The sequence below is a fragment of the Agelaius tricolor genome, unplaced genomic scaffold (genome assembly GCF_023055355.1).
Source record: "Agelaius tricolor isolate 1412-34295 unplaced genomic scaffold, bAgeTri1.0.p SCAF_5, whole genome shotgun sequence".
Lineage (NCBI taxonomy): Eukaryota > Metazoa > Chordata > Aves > Passeriformes > Icteridae > Agelaius > Agelaius tricolor.
The window spans coordinates 34,615,379-34,634,590 of record NW_027269265.1 but is presented as its reverse complement, the minus strand read 5'-3'; the positions used below and the strand labels follow the sequence as shown (position 1 = coordinate 34,634,590).

The following is a 19,212-nucleotide window of genomic DNA, read 5'->3' as shown; positions in this document are numbered from 1 at the left end:
CTTAAATTTTTCATTTTCAGTTTTTGAGAACAGTTTTCCAGATATATGTGACAAACAAATATGCACTCTTTAGTACTTCAGAGTTTCCCTCTGTTTAATTTCAAAACAAAAAGGGTGCATTTGCATCATTTAATGCTGTTAGAATGGTCTAATCTGGCACTTGGGGGTACTGAGGTTTTCTATTGAGCCTCAGAATAGAAGGAGAAGTCCAGACTTGCCTGTTTTCACAGGCAAGTGTGTGCTTAGTCCTGCCCTAGATCTCCCACTTCTTCAGGGGGTGGTGATGGTAAAAGTGTAAGATTCATGTTTATTCTACAGAATGTTTAATCTTCATTCCTTGTCCAGGATTAGCAATAGGGAAATAAAACTTATTCTTATTTCTTTTTATGTTCTTTCATGCAGGTTTTGGTTTACTGCAGTTTTGATCAGGGCCTAACACATCACAAGAATACCAGCTTGCCACAAGATGTAAACACTTTCTCGTTGTAGTTACCTTGGCTATATTTGAACCTGTGAGTTGTGGAAATGATCATTTTAATAGGGAAATTAAATTTTGTTTTTTAGAAGCTTATGGAGAAAATGAAGGTGGTGTTCAGAAACTGCAGCTCAACCACCAGGACAGACTTGATTTTAAACAGCTGCAGCTGCAGAGTGAAATTCCTTTGCTGTCTGACCAGCCCAAGCAATGTGTGTAATGCAAAATGACAATGCTGTGGCTGAAATGCCCTTTTTTGCTCATGTTCACATTGAGGGACATATGGGTTTCTATGTCTTCTGCATTATTCTTAGATTGGTTTCTATTACATGAATTTTCTTTGGTTTAAAACCTATTATGAATTGGACATTTCACACAAAATTGTGAATAGTAAAATAAGAATAACAGAATAACAAACGTTTTGTTTTCTCATAAGACATTGAATAGTAAGATCGAAAGGCTATGGACAGGTTTTTTTTTTGTTCTCTGGCCTGTAGCAATTCATATTTGCAATCTTTAAAATCATGGCTTTGAACATTCTCTTACTGAGCCAATTAACCTGATACCTTGGGCCAAGTTTAATATTCTGCACATGTTCTACATGCTGTGCAAACTACACTCTGCTTTATCAGTCAGTAATAATTGGCTCCAGTTTATACCAGCAGCTGTGTGCTGAAGGCCAGCATGGTATCCATGTGGTCATCTACTGCTGGATTTCATCCCTTTTTGGGTGCAGTTCTGCCTTTCTACAGTGTGTGATTCTAGCATCTGTATCAAGTCAGAGCATTTGCTTACTTGGTGTACCTTTGAATGAAATAACTCCTGATGGATGCATGGGTTTGGTTTCTGTTTTCCCACAGAGGAGATTTCTGGTGTGAACCTAAAGTTATTTTCATTTTTTGTAGACCAGAGGTAAAGGTAGATCCTCTTTTTCTTCCATTGAGGGTGAGGAGAGGATTTAGTAAGTTTCTGAGAAGATGTTGCACTGTTTTTCTCTCTTCTCTGCAGTTTCAGTGTTAGAGCCAAGTGCAGGAATGGCTGTGGGAAATAAACTTTTGAGAGTTAGAGCTAGCAGAGGGGGGCGCTTCAGGCTAAGATGACTTGTCTGGTTTTTTCTAGGACTGGCAGTTTGGCCTGCTACTTTATTTAGGGAAAAGAAAAGAAACTTCAGTCTTCTGGACTGCCAAATTGCCGTCTCTCACCGGTCTTGCTCTGCACATCTCTCAGTTCTTTAAAAAGGAACCCCCAAAACTCCCTTTGGTGTGATCACTGCAAACTAAAATAATTCACTACTGCTCTAGTTTTGAAGCTTTTGATGAATAGCTGGAGAGTTCTGTAGCAGTAGTCTTGAAGAAGAGGTTAGAAAATTACCATGTTCCTTCTGTGTATACATATCATAACATCTTCTAGCACTGCATGATTGGCGTTGGCAGCACTAAACATTGTGATTTGGTTAATTTAGGGATTTATGACTTTGTAATTATCTTTCACGACTGGTACTGTAGTAGGAATGCCTTTCTCTAACAACAGGGATGCCTGTAACATGGCATTTTGCTGGTACTGCCAGAGAAGCAGTTTCTTACTATTTTGTTTAACCCAATAAAGTGAAGCTGATTGCTTTAGAATATGCAGGAAACTAAAAAAGGGATCTGTTGTAAGTCTTAAATTCTGCTGGTATGAGCCCTTAATGACCACCCACTGTAGTATGTGACAAATACAAGTATTTCCCATCCTAAGATGTGGTTCAGGGGATCAGTCTGATGCCATCTATAACTGATTGCATAACATACTTCCCAGTGGAGACATGAACAAATAGAATTTTTAAAAGAACGTTATTAAAGAGAATTTTATGTCATTTTTTTACATAAAATGTTTATTGAGGTTGCTGAGTGTATGTGACAGATGGTGCTCTTATGTCACATCCTATCTTTCATTTTGTTTTGGAACATGCAAGTCTTCCATGCATGCATAATTGCATTACAACATTGTGGGGGTTTTTTGTGTACTCACTGAAACATAAAGGAGTAATCCAATGTGGGATCTTTAATGGGGGTCGTGCTAGCAATGCTGTTAAGCTGTTTGCTTTGGTGTTAAGTGCTGGCTAACTAGTGTGGTTAATGATCTTTGCCTCCCTAAGTTAAACTTCAGGTGTAAAGGAAAAATAGAGAAGTTACTATCATTTCATGAATCTGCTGAGAGCATTCAAATAACGAGATAGATGATGTTCACTACATAATGTTTTTTTCTCTGCATTGTGAAGCAAATAAAATGAATAGTTCCCTCACAATAAAAGAATGCAGGTATACATGAACTTTGTAGCTTGAGTATCCTTCAGATGCCAGTCCCTTAATATTTTATCATGTACATTAAGTATCTGTATGATTCTAAAATTGTAATGAAAAAAAATTTACTTTTATTATACATGACATTACTTTTCTCTCTTCAGTTAACAGGAGAGTGAACTTGATCCTGACTTCATTAGAATGGTGCCAACCTAACTTATATTTATATTGCATCCTGAATAGCTTCTACTATCTTTTTATGCCTGGACTAGTGGATGGAACATACTGGACTTCACTGTTGCTTTTGGGTTAGATTGGGCAAATTTGTACATTGTAGTGCTTTTTTAACTGAAGAGTGTTTTGCAAAGAATGCAGAGATTATCTCTGTTTTACAGTTTGGGGAATTAGAAAAGTATGTAAGACATACAGAATATGCAAAGCCAACAAGCCAATAATGATGCTGGAAATTTTGAGTCTTATCCTGCTTCTAATTATTTTGACTTCTAATTATCTTGCTGGTTCACTGTTGTCTGTAAATACAGCCAACTGAAATTAAGGTAGTGAGGGCATCTTCCCTCACGGTGCAACAGAAGAGAAAGGAAAGAGTTAAAGCCAAGACTAGTAGTTCTACTCCATGCATTGTCAGTCACCGAGTCTTTTGCTACCTTTAATAGTATTACAGTTGCATAAATTCATTTATACCTTCTTTTATTGGCTTTTGAACACAGTTTTCAAAAAGATAATTGACTGAATAGCTGTCCATTGCTGCTCTGTCTTGTGTAGATGAATGCAATTCATGCTCAGGGCTGTCAGTTGACTATCTTGACATGCTGTTGGTTGATTAAATAAGTGCTGAGTATGACTGATTCTGGTCTGGTTTTGCAGTTTTCAGACATCATCTTTGGTTCTTTAGAACATTGGTCAAGTGGGCTTGTAAACATATTATTTATATTCTTTGTGCGTATCCTGTATTTTGCAAAACTATTTAATTTTAGTCCTAACCTTCCAGCATTATGCTGTGTAATATTTCAGCAGCATTAGTATTTTCTTACAGCATCAATGTGCTTTGTCTCTGATGGTGCTTAACTGATGTTTGGAAAGGTAAAGGCAACTGTACTGGTAATGCCTGATAAGCTAAACTTGTTATGCTGCTTTTGCTGTATGAAGAGCAAAGGTACATCAGAAACCAGGTGGGTTTTTTCTCCTCTTAGTAGTACCAAGGTGTTGTGAGTAAAACTGCAGCGTCAGGCCAAAACCTGAATTCCAAAACAGGAAGTGAGAGGTGTGTGTATCAACTTCTCTCCTGTGTGTAGCTGCAATATAAAGTGTGCTGTGTTGTGGCTGGTTGCTGTCAAACAAGCAATAGGATGTGATGAGACAAAGTGAGTAGCACGTGACTTACTTCATACAACAACCTTGCAAAAACTGGATTTTTCGTAGTTGCAGTGTACGTTACAGTTTTCAAGCTAAAGAATGTAGTATTTCCTCTTTAGCCTGCAGCATGGCTTTGTAAGCCAAAGTTTTCCAGTTGTTCATATCGCATCTCATAACAGGATATGCTCCATGCAAGTTTATTCTTGGGCAGATTAATTTTTAATTGATATCACACGTGTTTGCTGCCTTCTGCCTGGTTTAATAACTGAATCATTTCTAGTGCAGTTAATTCTGCCTTGCCATAGACATTCTCTGACAACATGCTAATATGAAAAAAAGGCAATAACCTCTGGTTTGTAACAGCCATAAACTTGTCTATAGCATTTCAGATTTGTGTTTATTAGGACTTAAAGTTAAAATTAAAATTAACATAATACTTGTTAGGAATTAAAGAAGATCAGCTAATGAAAATTTATGCTGAGGCATCAACCATGCTAAAATTCAATTACAGTCTGATCCTTGAGATTTTTAGCATTATGTGCTACCATATCTTCATCTGACAAATCTTCTGATTTGATTGAATAAATCTTGAATAATGTCCAAGTTCTTTTTAACCATTTCGAACACGTTATTTTCTGCTTTGTTATTTTTTGCTTACCAAAATACTGACCCAAGGAAGACTTTTCTTTTTTTTCCCTACTGAGTAGTTTGATGATTCAATATCTGCAAGATCATCATTAATCCCTTGAAACATTTATGGCACAAGTATGATGCCATCCAGTTTTTGATCATTCATATTTCTAGTTGCTGGACTTGATACCATATGATGATTTTCTGATTGGCTTTCTGACACTAGTGGTCTGTGGCCTAGCAACTGGGTGTTCATATTGCAAAATTTGTGTCTATTTTTATTATCAGCTAGATTTTAAGGCTTTTTGAAAGGGCTAGAAAGAGGCTCTGGAGCCTTTAACTCCTGGCTGTTGATGAAGGGTTTTTTCTTCTTTGAGTAGAGTACATCAGTTCTGGCGTACCAGTCTGTACCTTACCAGCGTCCCAGTGTGTGCCTGGAGAGAGTGTTCATGTGGTTGTGAGTAATTTTACCTGCTTGGTGAGAAGTAATGCAGTCCTGCAGCTTTGAGAATGAATCAGAGTAGAAGGCAGGTTTTTGTTTCTAATTTCTAATTCTTTGTGGCCACAGTGACATGAACTTCCACTTCCCGGAACCAACACACACTGTGACTACCTGCACAGCATAATTATACAAATTCTTGGACACAGGCCATTGCTGCAAACCTAATATGTAGTAAGAAATCAGCCAGCAGTGTGTAGAAAACAGCAGTTCAGCTACAGCCTGTAATGAAGGACTGTAACAGCAAAGTTGCACGATGAAAGAGGGTGGTGGTGGTGGGTTTTGTTTGGATTATTTTCCTACCTACCTTCACTCAGGTCCTTAGAGCTTCCTCATGCTTCCACTTTCCTTAGATATGCATCTCTAGATGTGAAGCCTTTTGGCCTCCAGTGCATCTGTATTGAGAACAGCAGACACTGTGAGGTCAGAGCAGTAGCAAGGGACCTGACTTACACAAAGTAGCTATATTTCTAAGCTAATTTTCAAGTCTCTTCTCTTTTTAAACAATACTTGATCTTTGGATGGTAGATGGATCAATTTCTAATGGTAAAAATACATATGCGGTTTTGTGATAGCACTCTCTCATAAGAAAGAATAATATAATGATTTCTTATGTGTGTATGAAGTCCTCCCCTTTCTCCCTTTATTATTCTTAGGCTTTACAGGCGTGGAGGAAATTGCAGGATAACTAAGGAGTAATAAAAGAATGGGTGTTCTGGATGTGATTTCTTAGCCTGGGTGATAATATGTTATTGAACTATAGCTACAGTCATGGTCTGTTCAGAAGCTTAATTAGATCTGTTACCCACAGACACCAGAGTAAGTCAGCGTGGCATTGTTACTTCCCCACAGAGTTTGAAAATTTATGAGAATAAAACCTGTGGCAGTGAGGTAAAGGTTCCTTTGCTGCCATTATGTCAGGAAACCACATGGGGAGGGAAAACAAGGGGTAAGAGGAGAGGAAGTCCCTGGAAAGACTGAGTCATGTAGCAACTGTCTTTCTATGAAAGAGGAAATGTGTGAAATCCAGGCTCAGAGAGTGGAAGAAGGCACCTGCACTTATTTTCTAAAGTATTGTTTTTTTCAGCTCCTGGTGTTTCTGTTGGAAAAATATCAGAGTCCCTTGGTAAATGAATTGGGTCAGTATGCACGGTATTTTTTGTAGGTGTGCAAAGCGTTGTTTTCTTAGCAGTCCTAACATGTCTGTTTTCATTCTCTTTTCAGCTCTATCTCATTGGAGGATCTTTTGGACTCCGTGAATTTGCTCAGATAAGATACGACGTTCACGAACTACATGGCAAGGTAGTTTAAATTATTTTTTTTGCTTTTAATTTCCTTATGCCTACATGCTGCTTTCTAAAGAATTGATAGGACAAGCAAACTTGGTGTAGGGGATTTGCCTTTCACTGCTTGGCCCTGAGCTACAGCTGAATCTCACAGGCAGTAGGCAGAGTAGGTGACAATAAAGGGGCTGACATGATGATGAGTTCTTTGCCATCCGTGAAAAAATCAACATAAATAATAGAAACATTTTATTCGTTTGGTTGATTGCAAGTGGCAATTCTGAATCCTGAGAAGGAACTGCAGCATGTCTAGAAGGAGGTTATTACAAGGGTACTGTATCCAATTTAGACTAAGAAAACTGATATTTTAAAAGGTTCAGTTTTCAAACAATTCTAGGCAGTGAGCTTATAATGTTAGATGGTTTCTGGGCCTTGGCTGGGCATTGACTGAGACAAGCAGGTACCTTTGACATTGTGCTACATCCTGTTCTTTAAGCCTTGGGAAGGAAACAGGAGCTAGTCTCTACCCATTTTGTCAGAATATCCTGTATATAAGAAGCCTTTTTTAAAATTAACCTGAAACCTTCTTTCTGAGGGAAATAGCATGTTTACTAGTGCTACTTACCCCTCCAAGTATAACACTAGTTCCAAATTGCATATGAAATGATCTGAAAGGATTGTGTCAGTTTAGCAGAAAGTAGTATTGCCTTGCTTTTCTTGGTCTGGTAATATGCAGGTCTGCTATTGCAATGCAAAGAGACTTTCTGGTTTCTCAGAGGTGATGACTTGCAGGTTGCACAAAGCTGTTTTAAAGACTTTATGCAACTTTATAGAAAAAAAAGTTGTTCAGGACTCTGGATACTGTGGCTTTCTGCTGTGGTGAAATCTTTGAGATCCTGAGCTGTTGAGAGTCAGGAGAAAAAACCCTTTGTTTTGTCTTAGACACTTGTGGACCATGTAAATTACTTTAATCATTCCTCATTGTTCTCTCTGTTGCATACCTGGCTGTGGCCTTCCATGCACCATGTGGCCCACTCCTGCTCAGAACTGTATATGACAGAACCTGTAGATCAGGGAGAGTAATCTTACAAATATTTTCTCTAGTGCTGTCTTCTGGGTGGCTTTTTTTTCCTATCATTTCTATCCTTTTAGGAGCAGTTGGAACCTTTTAAGTTTTTCTCCAGCCAGATGGGGATCACAATGGGGCAAGAATTTGCCTGTTGTGTTTCTGTTAGTTTTTGGGTCAGATTCATACTCAGTGTATTGCATTTGACCCCCATGATGTGCACTGTGATAGGAACTCAGGGAAAAAACACTGTTAATAGTTGTGGTAATTCAGGTCTATGTGGCTCTTTCTCCCAGCATTTATAATCAAGGGAAGCATTACTAAATTAGTCAGTAGTACATGAAAGCTCTGAGTGGAAGCTACTTCAACCTGTAGTTCTTAAACTCTGAAAAGCTAAAAGAGGCCTTCTGGTTTATGCTCTAACCAGTATTACTCAAGTCTGCAGCATCTCTTTTGTGTTTTCTTTTTCTTTTCCTTGCAGTTTTATTCAGAAGTAGATGACATTGACGTAAAGAACAGTGCAGTATTGGCTCACAACTAGCAACACCAACTTTGGGCTTGTTTGTAGGGAGAGTAATCTACATCTTGTTTGTAGATGGACAAATCAAAGCAATGTCTTTCATTAATTTCTGTTTCTGTGTCCATAAAAACAGAGTTGAAAGCCATTCTAATTCACTAAATAAGACAGCCAATGAGACTTGAATGTATTTTAATGGATAAAAAAATCTAGTTTAAAACATACCTGGAACTCAGGAAAAGAACATTAATATGAGTAATTTAAAAGTGATATTAAAATCCTGATGCTTTTCTCTTACAGCACAGTTGGAGTATTTTAAATCCTTATCAGAACAGGGACAGACGGGCTAGTGCTCCTCTTGGGGGGTTGGACAGTTACATGCAATAAGCAATAAAAGAAATAAGATTTTTTTTGTTACAGCTTCTCCTTTAGAAAAATAAAATTATTTAATTAAATAACAGTTTTAATACAAGGAGCTCTGAAAACTTTCACATAATTTAAATGAATTAAGCTTGATAGTCCTACTGTCAGAAAAGGTAGGATTATTATTTACATTTTACTGCTAAAAAAATGGAGGTTGCACAAATCTTAAAGCAGGCTAGGATTCATAGCACCCAAGTGCCTGTCTTTTTTGATTATATTTTAAGGATGTGCAAACTCCAGTATGTCACCTTTTGTAAGCATGATTCTTGAATGTATTCTTGCTAAGTCAACTGCTAAAAAGACAAAAATTAAACAATCCTTTTGTGGTAAATCTCTAATATATTTCAGATGCCAAACCATGATCCTTTGCCTTCAAAGTACCTGTTCTTTTCCTTTTTCACTCTTAACTTCACACTGTGCTTAGAGGGAAACCCCATTAGTAAGCAACTTCTCAGTCAACAGTGATGTTCAAAGGCAGCACTGCAGTGGAACTGCTGCTATGTAGTCTGTGTTTCAGTGACTGAGGGGCTAGCTTTCACTTTGGATTCCTGTGCCTTAATGAAAAAAGCTGCAGTAGTTAGAAAGACTATGTTATTGATGTCAAACTGACTTTTGAAGAACATTTCCTGATAAAGGTATTAAAGTCCAAGAGAAAATGGTGGTTTGGACCTTTGAGGGAGTATGATTTGGTTGAGGTGCGTTGGGCTGGGGTAGCATTAGGATTGGGAGGGAGACAGAGCCTACAGCTGTAGGTGGAGTGGGGCTGGGAAGGGGCTGCAAAAGGAATTGTGTCCTCTTGTTCATTTGGGCTGTATTTTGGGATCTTGGACTGCAGCTCAGCCAATGCAGAGGATAGAGAGCCTAGAGCTGCAGTTGAAGAGGGGCTATTAGAATGTAAAGAGTAGATAGTTCATCCATTTAGTTAATCTTTGAACATCAGGACCTCAAATATGGCCATCTCTTGCAAAAGCAAAAAGCCACTTTTATCTTCTCAGGATACCTAGATCAGTCATATACCCTCAGCACAATGAATGTCCTGTGTTTAAAGGAAGCTTGCTGAGGCTCTTACTGATGTAATGCTTGTTTATGCTGCTCAGAATTCTCCTGAAACTAATCGAGGATTTCTCCATTATCTGTTGTTGCCAAAATGTCCATTAATGGAGAAATCATTAGGTTAGGTAATTGTTCACTTTCTGGGAAGAATTTATGCAAATCAAAATTGGTTACAGAAAATCAGGTATGCTTATGGGAAAACCATGTGGAATTAACAGAGAAGAAATTAGTAGGTTTGTATGGGCATTGTTCCAGATGCCTTTATTCATAAATGGAAGACTAGGCTCTTTCTTTGTGTATGTAATTGGAGATGTTTATTTAATTTATATTATTTTACTGAAAAATATACAGAAAATGTTTTTTTCAACTATATAATAATCAATTATTTTTATATACTGTTTACCTATTGTTGTCATTCCAGGTGTTGTATAGACTTGCTGATTCAGATTTAGTTTTGGATATAAGAATCTTGGAACATGGGGTCTGGTCTGTACTGCTGGCTAATAGTACTGTACTGTAGAGAATTGAAGGGAAGTGATATATTAACTATCTGGAAAAGTTTATGCTTTCTTCCCATCAGAAAACCTTTTAGAGTAAGAGAGGTTTTAAGCTCCAAATTGACTCTGTTGAAGAAGTATCATTGCAAGGCAGGTTCTCAGACTTTTGGGATAGGATAGGACTGAATGAGTTCCTCCAGGGTAATGTGCAGCACTTCTAACAAAGCTGGAATCCCTATGCCATTTTGTTAGGAAACAAAACGTCAATTAGCCTTTGAAGTCTGCAAATGTTTCCTGCTGTGGGTTATGTACAATAGTATTGTATACTTATCTCTTTACAAGCTATGAAGGTCTTGTTCACTTTTTCTTTGTCCTGTGCAAAGTGAGTGCACCCCAAAAGTAGAATGCTAAGAAATAATACTAATGTTTTCTGCCTTACTGAGGTAGAATGTAGAGGCAGTAAAGAGTCAAAATGATAGAATTTCAATTTCTCCTCCATGAGTTTTACCCTCAAATTGGTTGTTGTTTACATTTAAATATGTATGACACATTGTGTTCCAGGAGTTCAAATCCAAATGAAAATTAAGGTTCCTGACCTATTCTTTCACCATTCTCTATGAGCAATAAGCCTGTAAACCCAGAAAGGTCATTAAAAGAATGGTGGTGGTGGTTGGAAACATACTCAGTAAGCACACTAGGAGTGTAAAACCTGCTTTCTGTAGACTGAAGATTGCCTTTAACATTTCTTAGCTAGTGTTTTTGACCAATTGACTGGCATGTAGCTATCCATGAGGTGTTGCTTATTGACACCTGTGGAGTGTTAGTGTTGCCATTGTGAGTCTTCATTTATTGTATATTTGCTTTGTCTTAAGGTACTAGTTCAAGAAATTATGTAACTGTGAGGATCTCAGTTTTCATTTTACAATCCTGGACTTGAATTGAGAAAAAGAGCGCATGTGGTGCATAGAAGATTATTCTGGAAACCTTGCTGTCCATTGAAGAATGAAAGAGAAAAGAAAGTTAACATGATCACTTAAGGCACTCTGACTTTTCTGTTTTACAGCAGTTCTCATAGTGGGGCTCAATAGTGGTGGAAGCACGTTGACTGTCTGGTTGGTTATACTCAGTATTACAGGTTTAGAATATTGTTAGTTTGGTCCCTAGTGCTGTTCTTTAACATTGTGTCTTTAATCTCATGAGTGGATGTCAGGAGACCCATAGCAGTGTGTGATTTAAATAACACACACTGATCTCACTGGAAATTTTATATCCGTCTTGTTCAGGTTCTCTCTTTAGCTACCTCCTGCACCACAGACCTCCTCTCTGCCTATCTCACTTTCTTAGGCTGTGGAATATAGGTAATTAATGCTGCTCCACTTTACACAGGAAATAGGACAGTTAATTAATTCAAATAAAAGGAATTATTTAAATTCATATGAGTATTAAAAAATTTCCTCAGGTGAGATCCATTACTTCAGGTGTTCTGGGTCAGGGTAAAATAGCTAGGAAGAAATAGGAGCAGAGAGCTGACAGGTTTCCATGAGACTTTATGTCAAGCAAGAACACATCAGACATATGCCTGAGAAAGGTGTAGGAAGTCAGTCCAGCATTTTCTCCCTTCTTATAAGTGTATAGTTAAGAGGTGGTATCTGCCCATTAGAATGCTTTCATGTTGCTGTCAGAACATTGCTCTGTTCACACATGTTCTGCAATAAGTTTCACACTGTTGAGTCCAGATGGGTGAACTGCAGCAGCACAGTGTTTAAATGAGGTTCAGCATCCACCCAAAAGGGAGTACATCTGCAAGTGACTGGACAAAGCTGTGCCTTGTTGCTGGCTGGCACATTCCTCTTGCTGTCCTCATGTAAACTACCTCAGGTATGTCTGTGGGAGTTACACATATGGGCATGTCCTGGAGTAGTGCAGTAGAAACTGTCTGTTGGTTATTGCTTCCATTTAATTTGCCTATAAAGTCCATCTGGACAGGATTTCTGTGCCCCCAGGAGAAGTTTGGTTTGTTTCTCCAGTTTGTTTGTTTCAGAAAAAAGAAGCATTACAGAATAAAATGTAATTTCAATGTTTAGTGTAATGTTAGTAAGGTTTACAAATAATATTGTGTTTCTGTATGTCACATCATTTTTTTTCTTTAAATAATATGTTTCATGTGAGGTGAAAATTCACTTAAATTCACAAAATCACTTAGACCTCTGAATATGTCTGTAGTGTTTAAAATTACACATATCATATGGGTTTTTTTAACTTAGATTTGTGGAATGTCAGTGGATTGTCTCCATCACTACACATACTGCGAGCTATTGCATGAATCTGGTTTACTGCAAGCTGACTTGTTTATCTTATTTTTGGACCTGGTTCTGTGTTCAAAACCAGTATTTGCTCTATATGAAAGACTACCAGAGATACAAAGAATTTAACTGACATAGGTAGCAAGATGAAAAGGTGTGTTTTTAATTTTCTTCCACAAACTTTTCTATTGACTGCAAACTGCAAGATACATGTATTGCAATTCTAAGTAGATAAGCATCCATGTTTGAAATCCTGTTACATCTTGGTGTTCCCCAAGATCCTCAATCTGACCAAAACTTGATGAACTTCATTTCAAGGAGTAATGTGGATAGCGCAAGTCGCTGTGACTGGACTGGACTGGCAAAGCCCACAGTGTTCTAATAACAATTAATGGACTTTACTGCTACCAGCCCAGATTGTACTGCACTCAATTACCTTGTGTGTTCTGCAGGCTTTCTGCTTTATTTTCTTCCAAATGGATTTAGATGGATTACGACTCATCCTCTGGGCTTCCTGATGTGCAAACACCCCCTACCAATATTAAGGTCAATTTAAATTACCACTGTTAATACTCAAAAGACTCCAAATGGGTTCTTTGTATTATTAAAGTTAGGGAAGTGAAATTTCAGTATCTGCTCAGCTAAATCTAAATGTATGTTTGTGGTACTGTGCACCATGTCAGGGTTTCATCTTGCTCATTTTTCCATTGTCTTAAGTGAGATGCCTAGTTTGAGATAGCTATCCAGGTAGTCCAGAAAGGAGGTTTGAGAGGAAATGCCCCAACATAGGTTCCATTCAGTTTTAAAGTAGATACTTGAGAAATATGTTGTCCTCTTTTGATGGATTGAAAAAAAGAGAGGTTGAGTTTGGTATTTTATTATTACCTCATTGCAGTGAGACAATTACCTTCCTTAGTGTATGAATATGGTTATAATTTATTTGTGAACAACAGTGAATAGTGAACAATAGGTGAGATAAACCTCTACCTAACTTCAAGGTGCAGACAATTTATGATTTTTCATATATCTTTAAGTGGGACTTAGTTTCTTAAGGAATGCCCTTCTACAGATGACTGGAGGAAGAGCCTAAGTAGAGACTTAATGCTTCAAGTCAAAAGTATAGATGAATAAAATGAGGTGAGATGAAGCCCGCCCTAGATACTCTTTTGCTGGAGCTTCACTGGCAAGCTAACAGATGTCTTGAAGGTAGAGGAACTCTTATTTAATCTGTTGTTTGTGCCTGAGGCATTCCTGTATTCTGAAGAATCTGATTCCATAGGAGTTTGTCTTTAAAACATCTTGCTTGATTTAAGTGTGAACAAAATCAGAATATCTTCAGTTGGTGTTTGGTGGAATGTTTTGGGTGGGAAAGGTATCCTTTCTAAACCTGTCAGCCAAGGAATGTGGAATCTTTTTAGCATCTGGCACTGAACTTGGCAGAATAATCAAGTCTTCTCATCTAGCATTTTAGCATTTATTTATTTATAACTACATCTTCCTGTGTTTAATTGGTTTCAGTAAGCTAATTGCACAAGCGCAGCATGGCAAGGAATTGATGTTGGTGATTACTGTTTTCTACTTTTTCTTTTCCTTAAGCAGGTCAGGTTGGCCTGGGTCTTAAGTCTAATGATAAACTGGCTAATTTCCTTGTATAAGTAGATTTAGTTTATTTTCAAAGACTAAATGCATTACTGAGCTTGCCCCTAGGTCATCCAAAAATTAAGAAAATAAAACACTTAAATGTTTGGTGCTGTAGAGAATGTAAGGCATACATTTAGGATTGCTTATAGGTGAGAAAGTCTTTGTCAGTCAGTTACCTTTATATCATCAGGCATATTTTACTAAATTAAAGCAGACCTTGCTTTCAGGCATGGCCTGCTTAGTGGGAGGGGTTTGGAATTGTATATTTAGTCAGGCAGATTGGCTCATTGTTGATGGCTAAACAGGTACCCTTACAGTGACTTCGTTTCTATTTGCAGGCAGAATCTGGAACTTGTTACGTTTTTTGATCATGGTTCAGAACTATATAAGGTAGTAATTTCAGTCCTGCCATGTGGCACAAAATGAAAGGGATAGCAAGAGCTTTTCATACCCAGTATTGTGGTGGTACCAGATGCTCAGATGTTTTCTCTCTCAGTTCAGTTCAGTTCAGTCCAGAAGGATTGTATGGAAATGAGCTCTTTATCCATGTTATTCTTGAAGATTTTGAGGTTCAGCTGCTAGTGTTTGGTTCATGTTTTTGTATTGATTTCAGCAAAAGCTAATCCATTTTACTTGAGCTCAGATGACTTCTCTACATTGTCTGTGAAGAGCTGTCTGCTGAATTTGCTATTATACCAGACAGAGATGTATGTTTCAGTTTTTCAGACATCCTTTCAGTTCTGCATATAAACCACTATTTTTCTGTAAAAGGCAACACCAGAGTCAACTCTGGGATTCAGTAAGATTTTTGTTGCCACATTCTGAGGCTTACTCTGTATGTATACTTTTGAATGGTTTCCAGTGATTGGATCTGGCTAGACCAGGTGCTTATTGTCACCAAAGACAGCTTACAGCACTGTAGGATGACTTTGAGTTAAGATATTACCTCACATTATTGAGCCTCTCTGTGATGAAATACAATATACATTGCAAGTACTAAGAGTTCTTTGTTTTAAACAGAAGCATTTTTTCAATTTTTTACTTGATGGTCGCTCTGTTCTCAAATTTAGATTCAGATGAAGAGAAGGTTATTAACTGGAGAAACTCATTCTGATGCCATTGCAAGTGGAACTAATTTCAATACATAAAATGTTGATAGCTTTTAGATATTTATATTTTATATACGACAAAGAATTCTGTTTGGTTTATTTAAATCCTGTCACATTGCCAAAATTAATTACTGGTATTTTTGCCTTGCAATTGAAGTGATTACAAGTGTGTAACTTAGCTTCAGGCAGTTTTTAGCCAAAACATAATTAAATATCCAGCTGTTTTTCCCAATGCCTCCCTCAAGCACCAGAAAACATCTAGCTTTCCAGACTCATCTTGAGAAGCCAGTAGCCATGATGTCAGCAGATCCCAGTCCCTAGGATTTTCTGCAGCTCTAGATCACTACCATTTTTACAAAGGAAGTGTTGAAAACCTTTTCCCCAGCATGTGTCCATTTTAAGTGCAATTTCTGTCTAAATGGACCTTCCCTTTCTTCTCCTTTGTGTTTTGAGGCTTGAAGCCAAATGGTGCTGTTGCAAACTTCACCTGTATAGCAATCTAAACAAGCAGAGCCCAAACTCGATTACAGAGAGGATGTAGGAATACAGGCTTTTTGGATACTGCTTAGAGAAGAGAGATGACTTATCTTATTAGTATCTAAAATGTATGAATTAAAATATTTTGCATTCATAATTCCCACTGATTTTAGTAGAATTGCTTTGTTAATGTTGTATGTTGAGCCCTTAAAAGAAAAACCCTTTGCTATTCATGTTTTAAACTTAATTACGCCAGATTTTACCCTTGTAACTTTCTCTAAAATACCCATCAGAATGTCTGATCCTTCGACCAAGTAAACATGTTATTTATTAAAAATAGTGACAAAATATCTTTCAAAACAAAATGGTGTGTGATGTACAAGCGTGTTGGAAAGACTAGTAATTTAAAGTATAATGATTTGGTAAATTAACAGCTTTCTGTAAGTAAAAAGTATTAGAATATGATTTTTCTTCTTACTATAAAACTTCACTAGATGTCAGTGTAGAAAGTATTTTCTCTGAAATGCAATGGGAACTGTAGAATAAGAAGTGTTAATTTCTTCAACACATGCAGATTTTAAGATGAGTTACTAGAATTTGGTAGTAATTTTTTGTAGAAATGCATTTTCAGAGCACTGAAAACAATTTTGATGAGTTGACACTAAGAATTGTTTCTGTTCAAAAAGACATTAAACAGTCAAAATTTGTTTCATTACTCAAAAAATTTCTGTAAAAAACGGATATGTACTGTAAATGAAAATTATGTTTTAAAACATCATTCAAACCATTTTTAGGATTAAAAATGGCAGACTTTTTGGTGTTGTTTTATATTCCTGTTTATTTTCAGCGAGGAAAAAAGTTAATGTATATTTTCATATAGTTCAAGATAGGGCTTAGGCACTAACTTACACAGAGAAGAAAAGCAATGCATCTATATTTATAGATGTTTCACTCTGATTAGGGAAAGCATTCCTAATCTGTTAGTGTGCTTGTGCTTGTTTTAACTGTGTTATGTTTTTATGTCATGTTTGAGGGATCAGACTATCTCTGTTCCTACGTGAGAAGGTTGATTCTTTGGAGTTCCTTGGGAGCTGGGTTTTTTTGAACATTTTTTGGTGTTATTTTCTTGAAGCTTCAGTGCTTTTATTGATGGTTTAGTCTCCTATGAGATAGACTTTTCCCTTTAAATTAATTCCTTTGTGTTTCTGAACTGACACACCAAGTGAAAAATAGTGGTTTGGCTATTGTAGGGTGCCTCTAGTTTCACTTGGGTTGAAGTGAGCTACTGCCAGGAGCAGTTTACAGGTGAGCCTAATTGAACAGCAGTGAGCACCTGGACACAGGTATTCCTGCTGATGTACAGAACTAACGAGGACACCCTCTCCAGTACTCTTCTGTCTGATAGTACAGCACTGAAAAGATTCAGAGGAGATGAGCACAGACTGCTTCCATGCTGCCTTCAGCTGCCAATTCACAATTTCTCTCTTGAAGTTGCTTGCTTTGAACAGAAACTTAAGTGACCTTCATGTTTTTCAGAGCTACCACAAAGGGATTGATTCTGTGCAAAAATAGGATATGACTAAGGAAGCCATAAGGGAAAAAACCCTCTATAAACTATATTTACACTAGTTTTCCAGCCTGGACTTGCATAGTAGGTACATAACCATTAAAAAGGAATCTTCAAAAAAATGACCAAAAAAATTTGACTTTGCTGGAGTTGCATCCAAAGTTGCATTTTGGATTGTTTCTAGCTGTTAAGTATATTTTATTTAGAGGCAAAAGGGTGGGTTTTTTTTTTCCTAAATACTGGCATCACAAATTTACACCTTTTTTTTTTTTACACCAAAAGGAACATTTTTTTGTACTGAATTTTGCTGTGAAATTAAATTTATGCTAGCATACTCAGAGCCAAGATTTACAGCACTAAGTTGGTGTAAGTCATATAAATAAAATGTGCAACTGAAAATCAAACTGGATGTGAAAGCATACCAAAATTAATTAAATGATGAGTACTTCCTGTTCAGAACTGAAAATTCTAGAGTCCTTGTTAGTTTCATTGACCTAATATGGAAGAACTCTAGATATGCTTAAATGTTTGTTGAAGTATGGGATAATTTGGCCATCATATTAGCTTTTAATTGCATTTCTCATGACATTATCGCATAAAAAGTCTGGTACAGAGTTTGGGATTGTAGGTCTTTTTTTGATCAATCTGGAAGCAAGTACAAGGTTTGGATTTTAAGAGATCACTGGTGCACCATGTTCTGTAAGTCTGGGAACTTCTGCTGTAACAACAATTTATATTGCTCCTTTGGAAATGCCTGCATCGATTTCTGTCAGAGGCTGGATGAAATGGGTTTTTTTTGTTTAGCTGTCTGTATTCTATGCAGATCATAGGAAAAACTCAAAAGGACACAAAGCTAGGGTTTACATCTAGTCTCAGCTGTCTCCCCACTCTTTGTGAGTGTTCTGATCCAGTCAATATTCTTGGATCATATCCTATGCAGTATAGAATCACAGAGTCATGGAGCTGTTTGGGTTGGGAGGGACCTTAAAGATCACCTAGTTTGAGCCCCCTGTCAGGGGCAAGGGCACCTTACTCTAGACCAGATTGCTCAAAGCTCCATCCAACCTGGCTGCAATTACAAGGATGGGGCATCCACAGCTTCTCTGGCAACGTGTTCCAGTGCCTCACCACCCTCACAGGGAAAAAGGTAGCCTTAAGTAAGTGGTTTTTGTGTATTAAATATTTAAGTAATGTAGCCGAAGGATTGTTGTGAATGAAGTTGCACAAAAATAGTATGTTTTGTCTTGCCCTTCTCTGTTACCTAAGACTGTATGCCAAAGAGCTTGGCATAAGTACAACCCTTGTTGTACCTTACAACCTCTACAAGCTTTGTTCCTTTAATTTCTTAAGTAGAACAGCACTCAGCTTGGCTGTAGTTTACACTGCATTTCCTGAGTCCTGGGATTTATTCTCTCCCATCTACTGCTTCTCACTCTGCTCATAAACCACAACTTAGAATATTTATGACACAGATTTCTGTAGCAATTTATGGGAGTCTTCTCAAGGAAGATTAAAGTTGACTGATCCACTCAAGATTGCTGATTTTCCATTTGGAGGAGTTAGACATATGATAAATGTTTTCAAAGAAGATATGCTGTGGGAGAACTAGAATTGGTGATTATGGTTTACTCTTAAGTTTAAAAATTGGGTGGGGAGAACAAATTGAAAAATTTCATATAAACAGTAATTTTGTGGACTCTCGTACTGTGGTTACTGCAGGAAAACTGTGTCCCATCTATTCATGCTGGGAAGGGCAGATGAAAAAATGAAAATCTCAATCCTAATTCATGTTCATTAAATTCAGGCCACTGTCTTCTCCCATTTCCAAAGCTGAAATCTTTTTCAGTGGGATATTATTTTGTGGAGGACAGGGTCAGAACAGAAACTCATATTTTAGTAAAAATAACTAGCTTTAGGGTAGAAATATCTTCCACTGTTTTTCTGGAAATGCTTGCTAAAGGGAAAGTTTTGTAAAACTTTGGCATGCAAATATTTGGTCAGTACCTGCCAGGACAC

The 19,212-nt window shown here is 37.3% G+C and overlaps 1 protein-coding gene across 1 annotated transcript in view; it reads left to right on the top strand.

The window, feature by feature from the left end:
• Positions 1 to 19,212, top strand: part of COX16 (cytochrome c oxidase assembly factor COX16) — a 47,248-nt gene that overhangs the window by 6,307 nt on the left and 21,729 nt on the right. The window contains exon 2 of the mRNA XM_071427194.1: positions 6,485 to 6,562. Coding sequence (XP_071283295.1) covers positions 6,485 to 6,562 — 78 coding nt within the window. The remainder of the gene's footprint in view (positions 1 to 6,484; positions 6,563 to 19,212) is intronic.